This window comes from Bos indicus x Bos taurus, chromosome 25, assembly GCF_003369695.1.
Source record: "Bos indicus x Bos taurus breed Angus x Brahman F1 hybrid chromosome 25, Bos_hybrid_MaternalHap_v2.0, whole genome shotgun sequence".
NCBI classification, from domain to species: Eukaryota; Metazoa; Chordata; class Mammalia; order Artiodactyla; family Bovidae; genus Bos; species Bos indicus x Bos taurus.
The window spans coordinates 14,230,730-14,242,862 of NC_040100.1; the positions used below are offsets into that span (position 1 = coordinate 14,230,730).

The 12,133-nt window shown below is 40.6% G+C and overlaps 1 protein-coding gene across 2 annotated transcripts in view; it reads right to left on the minus strand.

Moving 5' to 3' along the window:
* Window positions 1-12,133, minus strand: part of TMEM248 (transmembrane protein 248) — a 42,319-nt gene that overhangs the window by 9,525 nt on the left and 20,661 nt on the right. For both annotated transcript variants that reach the window (XM_027528215.1, XM_027528214.1), the window contains one exon: window positions 1,725-1,901. In XM_027528215.1, coding sequence (XP_027384016.1) covers window positions 1,725-1,883 — 159 coding nt within the window. In that variant the 5' untranslated portion in view covers window positions 1,884-1,901. The remainder of the gene's footprint in view (window positions 1-1,724; window positions 1,902-12,133) is intronic.

Below are 12,133 nucleotides of genomic sequence, written 5' to 3' on the forward strand. Positions count from 1 at the left end.
AGGGCAACCAGCGATTTCAAATTACATTCTCCCTACACCTGAAAACTCAGCAGACCATTCAAGAACATTAGAACTGAGAATGAACATTCTAGTCTCGCCCCTTCATATTCCAGACATGAGCAAACTGAGACCCAGAGCAAAGTGGGGACTCTCCAACTCCAGCTGAGGTGAGAGCAGCAGAATCAGAATTAAGTTTTCTGATTCACAGTCCCAAACTTTCCTATATACCCAGGCTCTTCATTTGAAAATAAAATCCCTAAATTAAATCATAAAGTTCTGCAGCATCCTGCAGCTCTGCTTTCCTGCAGAGCTCGAGTCCATTTTGAACAGTTGGCCAAGGCCAAGGTCGGGCTCCATTCTGCTTATCAAGGGCTAATTATCCAGGCTACATCTTAACCTCTGGCCCCGGCTGAGCATTCAACATGGACTTGAGCTTGGAGGGAGAGCAATGCCAGGATGCTGCAGAACTTTGGTTAGACTAGAATGTTCATTTTCAGCCCTAAAGACTCAGGCAGGGTCAGAAAAGGGAGATTTAAGCCAGCCAGTACGTCTCCTGGTAAGAAACTCTTTGGTAGCGTTTAGTGGGAGAAGTAGCTCAAGCTTGTTGCTCTGTGTCAGAGAAGGTGGTTCCTCTTGCCAAGATCATCTATAATCCAGAATGGCACAGAGCACAGGAGTGAGCGCCATCCCCATGCCACTGAGCGGAGCTCTGCTCCATCACAAGCTGCACACACTGTGACAGGAACGCAATCCCGCCCCTGCCCCCATCCCCACCCAGGAACACACCCAAGAAGGAACAGTTCAGGGGGCACTCACAGAAGCTACTAGAATGGAAACTAAGTTGTCCCAAAGGGAACTTATCCACCAGGAAATTCACCATATCAGTGGTTCAGCATAATGTAAACTTACTAACAGGTATACTGTCATTCACCTCTATTAAACATTATTAACTATTGTTTTCTGATATGCAAGAACATGCTTTTGGGGGTGGGGAGGGGAGCTCTGTGCTGCATGGCTTGTGGGATCTTAGCTCTCCGACCAAAGACTGAACCCAGGCCCTTGGCAGTCAAATCACTGAGTCAACCGTTGGACCCCTAGAGAATTTCCAAAAACATAAAATCTGTATTATGACTGTTCAAAAACTACTATATACCTAGTTTAGCAATTAAAGAGCAATGCCCAAATAATTAATTTAAACTGACCAAAAAATGAATCTGTAAGGCAAGTTTGTAGATAACTAAAGTTCTCCTTGATAAGAGAAATGTATTTGGAAATAAAATCCTGCTTTCTAATATTTTATAATTCTTTCTTCCCAATTAAAAGGCTTTTAGTATAGTATAAAACTCCATGACAATATATGGTTTTAAAATAAATGCTTATGGTTTTTTAAAATTGCAATTAGCTAATTTAATGTGAATAGCAAAAAGTTCTCAAACTTCTTGACACATTGTACAAATACACTTTCTAAAATACATGCTTCATTGCTGAAACAGTCTCACTAAAGCTGGTAGCATTATTTAAATCAGTAACTATCTGACTAGGTTATTTCCTACCAAAGTGAGTCACTGCAAGATGGAAGACCAAAAATTCTCAATAAATATGACTCCTTCTCACTGGGATAAATAAGTCACAAACCAAAGAAAGGCATGTGGAGAGCCAAAAGGTGTTTCCCCACCCTACCAAGGCCTAGCCTGTCTGAGAGGAGAACTGAGAATTTACTGTACCTCTGCCATTTCTGGTGACTTGATCTCCTTGATTTTGAAGAAATAGCCCAAGGTCAGGAAAGCTATTGCCATGGCGCTGACACTGATCATAAACACCACCAAGGGGGGCCGGCTGCTGATGTACAGCTTCAGGTTCTCCAGGGGGTTGATGTTGAACATTATTCTGATCAGCTCCACCTGAAAGGAATTCATCAGAATCACTGACAGACTCGCCGAAAGAAAACCTATGACTCACTTGTTTCTTTAATGGGGTTGGTGGGTGAGGAGGTCACGCGTTATTGAACTTGAGAACTGTTTGATCATAAATCCATTCAAAGACTAGAAGGGGGAAAAAAACCAAACACTAAATATTAACTGTCATTATTTCCAAATGGTAGGATTTTGAAAGACAGACATTCTTTTGGTTGGAATTTTCTTAATTATTCTTTAAGGAACATTTGCTACCTCCACGTTACTTAAGAAATCAGGTAAGTAGGTCACTGATACGACACAAATACATGCCAACATGTACAAAAATAAGCTGAGGGTGCTCTCATTTCCTACCACTGAAGAGTGGAATTCTACTTATTCAACGTTCCATCCTGTTCACCACCACGCTCCTGCCCGTTCCAGCACCTGGCAGAGAGCAGGCACTCAACAAATACTGAATTTTATCACTCTCCTGCTTAAAGCTGAGCCTTCCTGTCAAGGCCCACAGGGTGTCATGATCCAGAAGCCCCGCCAGCCGCAGTACCTCCATCTCCACCAACATTCCCTCCCCCATTCACTGGGCGCTGGCCACACTCATCTTTCTCAGGAGCAGCTCTCAATTTCTACAGGGAAGTCGGCTGAGACTTAGAGACGGATGGTCCTGAACCTGCACATCAGTCTGGGGAGTGCCACCGCTTTACCAATATTTGTCTTCCAGTCCACGAACCTGGGGTGCCTCTGCACTGATTTATGTTCTCTTTCATTTATTTCAGTATTTTGCAGTTTTCAAAGCACAGGTTTGCACTCCTTTTGCTAAACTTATTCCTATTTTGTCCTTGGAATTTTTGAACATATCCTACCTGAAGGCTTTTACCTCTGCCTAGAGTCCTTCCCCCCTTAAACTTCCACATACTTGCTCTTCTTCAAAAGCAGGTCTCTGCTCAGTAGTCAGCTCCTCAGAGAGCCCCTCCGTGACTACCCTCCACCCCCGATCTCCCAGAACCCTGCCTCAATTCCTTTCACACTGTTCAGTTAAATTTCTACTTGTTTACAGTCTTATCATCCATCTTTCGTGACTCCATGAGAGCAGAGACCCTGCCCATCTTGTTCACTGCTACAGCCCGGCTCCTGGCCCCGAGAACAGCAGAGGTACATAATAAGTTCTTGTATGTATGATCAGGCTACAATACTAAAATCTATTTTTAAAATATGTGCCAGCTTTTAAAGTTGAGAGAGAAAAAGACGCATCAACAGCACCTCAGAACAAAGAGCAACCACTTGCAACAAGCCAGGCTGTGTACCTGTCTGTTTTCACAAGGCTTTGACTCAACCTTCTGTTTTTGAGACACAATCTGTTGACCCAGTCCACTGGGTTTGGCTGCTGTACACGATGCAACTGTATCACAGGTGAGTTACCTCGGGTTCTTCCCACTGGGTCACTCACAGAGGACGCCACAGCAGGCACAAGAGTGGTTCTAACACCAACAGGTAGGCCCATCTGCAACCTGACTGTCAGACTCTGAGGAAGTCGTCCCAGTTTATACTCCTCTCCCCAGCCCCCCACCTGCAAGGAAAGCACTCGCTCCATTTTCCAACATTCATGCCAATATTTGATATTCTACGTGAAACCGTATCTCACCATTATTTTAAATTACATCTCCCTGAAAAGAAGAGTATCTTTTTACTTCTTTATCAGCCATATAGATTCTTCCTAGGTGAACTGCCTGAATCTTTGGCCATTCACCAGTAGGATGTTTGTCTATGTCTTATTAACATTCAAAGGTTTTTTGTTTTTGGATATTTTAAACACTGGACCTTTTTTCCAATTTTTTCTAAACATTATATATAACTACTCCAAGTCTGTGGGTTTTCCTTAAATATGGTTTACAGCATTTTTGGCCCTATGACAGGTTCTTAATTTTTTTAAGGGCTTTATTAAGATAAAATTCGCACACCATGTAATCCACTCATTTAAAGTATACAATTCAATTCACAGATTGGAAAACCATCACCATAATCAATTTTCAAACATTTTCATCATTTTCTAAAGAAACCTCATATCCTCTAGCAGTAAACGTCTATTTGGGTCCACTTTCTTTTTCAACAGTTTTTTGTTTTTTTTTTTTTTTAATTTTCTCTTAATCATCTTGTTGGATTGATTCAAAGATAATTTATGCAGCTACCATTGACAGTATCTTCTAAAAATGATGTTTTCCATTGTTATTAGTTTATATAACAGCAATAGACTTTTGTACATTGATCTCAAGTCCAGACACTTTGCTACAATCTTTCAAATTCAAATTAGACTGTAGCTTCTCTTGACAGTAACTCCACAAGCAGTAACAGTGTTTCTTTCCAACCCTTGTTTCATCTTTTTTCTTTCTCTTACTACTTTGACTAGAACCTTCAGTGAAATGAACAGAAAGGCAATAACAGGAATCCTTGCCTCATTCCTGACTTTAAAGGAAATGCTTCTAACACTTCACTAATAAATGTGGTATATGTTAAAGACTTCTGAAAGAAATTCCTCATCAGGTTAAGGAAGCACCCTCTATTTCATGTTTGCAAAGAGAATTTCATTATAACTGTTACATTTTAATGAATGCTTTATCTGCAACCTCTGAACAATTTTTCTCCTTTAATCTGTTAACATGAACTATGCTCATTGATTTTTTTTCACAACAATTTGTGTTCCTTGAATAAATTTAATATAATAATGATCTTTTAAAACTATATTGCTGACTTATGTTTGCTAAATTTTACTCTGAATTTCCACATATATTCACAAGTGAGATAAAAATAATTATAAGCCAAAATCATTCTCTCCTTGGCTATATATACTCCCTGACTAGTATGGTTAGGTCATTCTAATATCATAGGATTAACTAACTGTGTTCACTCATCTATTTTCTAGAAAAACATATATATTTGCTTCTTTCTCTGGGAAGCTTGATAAAGTGAAAATCACTCAGTCGTGTCCAACTCTTTGCAACCCCATGGATTATACAGCCCTATTCTTTAGCCAGAATACTGGAGTGGGGAGCTTTTCCCTTCCCCAGGGGATCTTCCCAACCCAGGGATCGAACCCAGGTCTCCTGTCTTGCAGGTGGATTCTTTACCAGCTGAGCCACAAGGGAAGCCCCAAAGTTTGATAGACCTTGACCAAAAAAATCTGGACTGAAGTTTTTTTTAGTTTTGTATTTTGATGGGCTGTCTTAACTACTTATTCCTGCTTTAAAAATAAGTTGGACTTCGCTGGTGGTCCAGTGGTTGGAATCTGCCTGCCAATGAAGGGGACGCAGGTTCGATCCCTGGTCTGGGAAGATTCCACATGCCTTGGGACGACAAAACCCATGTGCCACAACTATTTGAACCCATGTGCTGCAACTGCTGAAGCCCTCACACCCTAGAGCCCCTGTTCTGAACAAGAAGCCCTCGCACCAAAACTAGAGTAGCCTCTGCTCACTGCATTTAGAGAAAGCCCGCTCACAGCAACAGAGACCCAGCACAGCCAAAAATAAATAAATATTTTTTTTAAAAATCTGTATCTTCTATTTCTAGTAATTTTGATAAGACATATTATTCTAGGAAACTGCACATTATATTGGTTTTTAACATTTCTGGCACAGTATTATCTTGTGATTTGTCCAATTTTTACTTGTGAAAATATTAGTCACTCAGTCATGTCTGATTCTTTACGACCCCATGGACTGCAGCCTGCCAGGCTCCCATGTTCATGGGATTCTCCAGGCAAGAATACTGGAGTGGGTAGCCATTCCCTTCTCCAGTGGATCTTTCTGATCCAGGGATTGAACCCGAGTCTCCTGCAATGCAGACAGATTCTGTTCTGTCTGAGCCACCAGGGAAGCCAGTATTATCTGGTGATTTGTTCAATTTTTACTTGTAGTCCTGTTCTTTTTCATTACAAATGTTGTGATGTGTTTGTCTTCTCTCTCCTTTTAATCAGTCTTACCAGAGCTATATTGTATTTGTGTTTTCAAAAAAAGCAGTATTTGGGTTTATAGATTATATCTAGATAATTTCTTTTCTTTTTCAGTACTTTCTACATTAAAAAAAAATTATTTTTCAGCACTGGCCTTCTTTGGCTTAGCTCAGCTTGGTTTTTCTAACCTCTGCAGTTGGAATCTTATCTCAGATTTTTTTATTCTTTTTTAGTGGAAGCATTTCAAAATGTAAACTTTCCTCAACATACTCCTCGTTTAGCTGTATGACTTTCCCTCACCACTATCACCAAACTAATCCATCAGCAAATCTTGTGGATTTTCTTCCCAAAATGTTATCTCAGGTCTACCTGCTCTGCCCCATCTTCTTAGGATGATGGAGACTGACCACTGCATCAGTCCTCCACATGTCCCACAGCCCTAAGACCTCTATATCCAAGTGCCCACTGACTATCCCTGTACTTAATATATTCTACAACATGTTGAAAACCGAACTAACCTGCATTCCTGCCCAATCTGACCCTTCCTCCTGTATTCCCATCTCAACGTAGACCTTTGGAAAACATCCTAGACTACTGCTGCCCCATACCCAAGCAACTACTAAGAGCTAAGATTCTATTTCTTCAACATCTCTTACTTCTGACTCTTCTTTTCCATACTCCTCTGATATTCCCCTTAGTTCAGGCCCTCATCATCTTCACTTGCAGCTATTGCTAAGAGTCTCAACTGGATCTTCTTACTATGAGTCAAATAATTCATCTTCCTGTCAGTGGCTTTTTTCAAATGCAAATCTAATCTTGTCACTGCTTCATTACCTCAGAGCTCCAAATGACCTAGGGATAAAGTCCAAGTTCCTTATAATCACCATAAACTACGTCTTGTCTGCTTAATGGTTTGACTGACTGCCTACAATTCCTAGAACACATTAGACAACACTACAGTTGCAGGCCTCTGAGTCCACAGGTCCTCCTGACTGTCATACGCCATTTCTCACTACTTCAACTCCCCTCTTTCAAGTTCCGGCTGAAGGGTTACCTCATCCTATGAAACATTTCCCACCCCTAGCAGTCCCTCAGGGAGAAGTGACTTTCACCTTATGTCCCCAGTATACGCCAAAAATTTCTCACACAGAATGAAATACCTCACTGCAGCTGCCTGTGCACATGTCTACCTTCCCAACCAAGCTGTAAGCCTCTTGCTGGGAGACACAACATCTTACTGTCTCTACTTTATCAATATCTAAACACAAAGTAGGTAATTTTAAAATATAAGTTTATTAAATGAATCAAATGAGTCCAGACTTACACTGAAAAATAAATTAGTAATTTCAGTAAGATTGCAGAATACGAGGCTAATATACAAAAGCCAATTGCTCTTCTAGGTTCCAACAGGAACGACTCAGTATCATTTACATTAGCACTCCCCTTGCCACATACTTAAGGATAAATCTAACAAATATGTACAAGATCTATATGAGGAAAACTTGACTTCCCTGGTGGCTCAGACGGTAAAGCGTCTGTCTACGATGCGGGAGACCTGGGTTCAATCCCTGGGTTGGGAAGATCCCTTGGAGATGGAAATGGCAATCCACGCCAGTACTATTGCCTGGAAAAGCCCATGGACAGAAGAGCCTGGTAGGCTACAGTCCATGGGGTCGCAAAGAGTTGGACACGACTGAGCGACTTCACGTACACGTTCAAAACTCTCATGAACAAAATCAAAGAACTAAATAAATGGAGCGATATTTCATGTTCGTCAATACAATGATTCAGTATGTCAAGATGTCAGTTCCTCCCAACTTGACCTACAGATTCAACACAATCCCAATCAAAATCCCAGCAAACTATTTTATGGGTATCAACAAACTTCCTCTACAGTTTATATGGAGAGGTAAAAAACCAAAACAGTTAATACTGAAGGAGAACAAAGTGGGAGGGCTGACTCTACTTGACTTCAAGACTTACTATAAAGCTAAGTAGTCAAGAGGTGTGGTAGTGGCAAAAGAACAACTGTATCAGCGAAACAGAACACAGAACTCAGACACAGACCAACGTAAAGACAGGCAGCTGGTCTCTGACAAAGGACCAAAGTCAACACAAGGACGCAGAGACAAGTCTTCCAACAAATAATGCTGGAACAACTGGACATATGCACGCCAAAAAAGATGAATCTAGGCACAGACCCGGGGACGGCAATGGCACCCCACTCCAGTACTCTTGCCTGGAAAATCCCATGGATGGAGGAGCCTGGTGGGCTGCAGTCCATGGGGTCTCGAAGAGTCGGACACAACTGAGCGACTTCACTTTCACTTTTCACTTTCATGCACTGGAGAAGGAAATGGCAACCCACTCCAGTGTTCTTGCCTGGAGAATCCCAGGGACAGGGCAGCCTGGTGGGCTGCCATCTGTGGGGTCGCACAGAGTCGGACATGACTGAAGCAACTTGGCAGCAGCAGCAGCAGGCACAGACCTTACACTCTTAACAAAAGCGAACTCAAAATGGATCATAGACCGTACAGTAAATGCAAAACTACAAAACTTCTAGAAGGTACACTGGGAAAACCCTGAGTTTGGTGATGACTTTTTAGATAAGGATATCAAAAGCACCATTCATGAAAAAAGGAAGTGGTAAGTTAGACTTCATTAAAATGAAGGATTTTTGCTCTACAAAAGACACTGTCAAGAGAATAAGAAGACAAGCACAGATTGGGATAAAATATTTGCAGAAGACACCTGATAAAGGACTGTTCTCCAAAACATGCAAAGAACTATAAAAACTCAACAATGAGAAAATAAACAACACAATTTAAAAATTAGCCAATGTGCTTAACAGACATTTCAACAAAGATTTTTCAGGTGGCAAATAAACATATGAAAAGATGCTCCCACATCATATACCATCAGGAAATGCAAATTAAAACAAGGTACCAGGACACATTTATTAGTAAGGCCAAAACTCACAACACTGCCAATACCAAATACTGTCAAAGATGCTGAGCAATAGAACTCTCTATTCACTAAATAGGCTTCAAACCACAAATGTTGGCAAGGATGTAGAAAAGGGAACTCTAGTAAACTGCTGGTGGGAATGTAAATTGATGCAGTCATTATGGAAAACAGTACAGAAGTTCCTCAAAAAACTAAAAATAGAACTACCAATATGATCCACCAATTCCACTCCTGGGTATATATCTGGGTATATATTATTACAAAAATAATAATTAAAAAAGATACATGCACCCCAGTGTTCACAGCAGCACTGTTTACAACAGCCAGGACATGGAAGCAATCTATGTCCTAAGTGTCCATCAACAGATGAATGAATAAAAGAAGATATTCCATATGCGTATAATGGATTAGTACTCAGCCATAAAAAAGAATGAATCTTGACACTTGCAACAACACAGGTGGACCTGGAGGGTCTTATATTTAGTGAAATAAGTCAGAGAAAGACAAATACTGCATTTTATCACTTATAGGTACAATCTAAAAAATGAAACAAACAAATGAATATAACAAAACTGAAACAGACTCACAGATACACCAAACTAGTGGTTTCCAGTGGGAAGAGAGAAGGGGAGAGGAGCAAAATAGCAGGAGAGGGTTAAGAGGGACAAAGCACCATCTATAAATAAGCTACAAAGAGGTAGTGGACACTATTAGGGGATACAGCCAATATTTTATAAGACTTCTAAAGAGAGTATAATCTATAAAAGTATTAAATCACTATGTTGTACACCTGAAACTAATATTGTAAATCAACTATACTTCAATTAAAAAATAAAATATTAGTAGGTTTCAGAAACAAAAATGTCAACAGTAAATTAGAGCTCCATTTATTAAGAAAACAATGAAATCTGAATTGCATATAAAACAATTAGGACTATTCACTATGTGGAACTACAATAATGAAATATTTAGAAAAACAAAAAAAATTTGAATTCCCTTCTAAAGCTATCATTAAAACCGCATCACTCTAGAAAATAAACACACATATATATAAACACACATATACATATAAACATGTATATATATCTCAACATAAATAACCACAAATTAGCGAGCAATGTCAACATACACCAATTTAATTAGAGCAAGTTCCAGAGGAGGCCTATTGGATTCACTTAAAAAGTAAAAGCATTTTTTGTTTTTTTTAGTGAAATTATTAAAAGTCCAAATACTTCATAAAGTTAAAATTCCTTTCCACCATTCACAAGTGTTTTCAAAGATGAATTAACAAGGGCTAAACAAATTTATTTCCCCTGCAAAGAATTACAAGAAAAGTTCTGTCATCCTCTCAACAGTAAATGTCTCACTTTTAATTAAAAATAAGTTAAGCTCTACAGGGAGGAGAAAGCACACCAGCTGACCTCTCCTACACTCATGCATCCCACCCCCAATCGGAGATGTTCACCAGGATAACGATAAGAACTGACCTGGGCTGTGGACCTGCCTCCCTGCAAAGCCTAGGGAGGTAGGGCACACAGAACACAGTCAAGAGCCAACTTCACAAGTGTGAGTGCCCACAACCAAAGTCCATCGATTCGGGACCCGGAGCTCTGAGACGAGTTTAAGGACAACACTGAACAGCAGGCTGCAGCTTTTTAAGTAAGCAAAAGGCAATGCTGAGATTATCCTAGGGTTAACTCCAGCAACCCGCAAGTTAGGAGATCTTAAAAAGGGGGAGAGAAGAGGCTGTTACAAGCTTTCTGGAGACCAGCCTGGCGGTACATGCCCACAGCACCAAAGCTCAGCACACTCTCCTGTGATTCTGCCTCTGACAAGTTAACCTGAGAAAACCCTCACTGCTGAAAACAAAGACTTAACTACTATGACAGTCTTCTCAGGAGTATATACAATTTTAAGAACTGGAAAACCAGATATCTAACAATAGTAGGGAAGTGGTTAAAGCCCCAGTAGGAAAACTATGTAGCCATTAACACAGATCTAAAACACACAAAATGAGGTTATTTCAGGTTTTTAAAGTATGAGAGCTACACAAGCACCAATATGAAAAAAAAACACATAACACACCCTCACATGTAAACAAGGGTGGTTACTTTTAGGTGGTGAGATTTTATGTCTTTCTTTAACATTTCCATCACGAGAATGTATTTCTTTTATAATAATTTCTAACTAAAATTTATAAATGACTGTCAATTGACCCTGCTGGTCTCCTGGTCCAAATAAAATTTCATTAAACCTTAATTCCATTCATTCTCTTCATTAATAAAGGCAATAAACAAGAAAGAAAATTTGTTAAACCCACCTAGAGAAAAAAAAAAACACAAAACAGAAAACAGGACAGTTGTTTAATATGTCCTTGTGCTAAAGAAAGGCAAAGCCTTTCTTGTGGCGATCTGTGTTTGGATTGATGAGAAACCAAAACTAAAATCAGAACATTGACTACAAACTAAAATCAGAACATGGACTAGACTCCTCCAGACAGCCCGGTGCTGCGTGCTCCCAGGGCAGGTGGTGCAAAGCTTCCCCAAACAAGCGTGGGCTCCTCCACTGGGGCAGAGGCTGGGAGAGCCTGGGGTTGGGGTGGGGTGACCTTGAGCTAAATGGGTGCCCAGGATGGTGAAGGGTCCTACAAGGCATAGAAGAGTGTCAAGGAGGAGGAAGTATCAGCCAAATATTGCTAAGAAGTGACCCAGCATTAGCAGTAACAAAAGAAAGGGTCTCTGAGCTTCCTGGTGTTTTAAAAAGTACTCAGGTGAACTTGAGCTTGCATAAACACAATCCTCCACCTGGAGAGATCACTGGGGATCCCTGAAACCTCACTCTGGCTGGGGGGAATCAGATGGTAAAGAGATGATAACAGGGGGACCCCACTGGTTCAAATGAGAGGGAGGCAGGGCCGTGGGGGTCACGAGAAGTGAGGAAACCAACACATCCACAGGCAGAGAGCGAGCCGGTGAAAGAGGAAGGCCTCCCGAGGGAACAGCGAAGGCAGAAATAGATAAGTTAGCTATTATGATATTTTATTGGAAAGGAAGTAAATTAACACTCATCATGCCGATACACGAGTCCTCTGTGCATCTCTCTGCCCCTCTCCACAGCCCACGTACTTTAAAGTATACCACATGGCGACTCGTTCCAGTTTAAAACTAGAATCTCTGCACAGGATGGGGATTCCACACTCCCAGATACTTCCTAAACGGTTCCTGACTTCTTTTAAGTTACACTAAACCACTACTCGTGACCCAGATCAAAAAGTTCACTTCACATGAACAATAAAACCACCATTTTATTA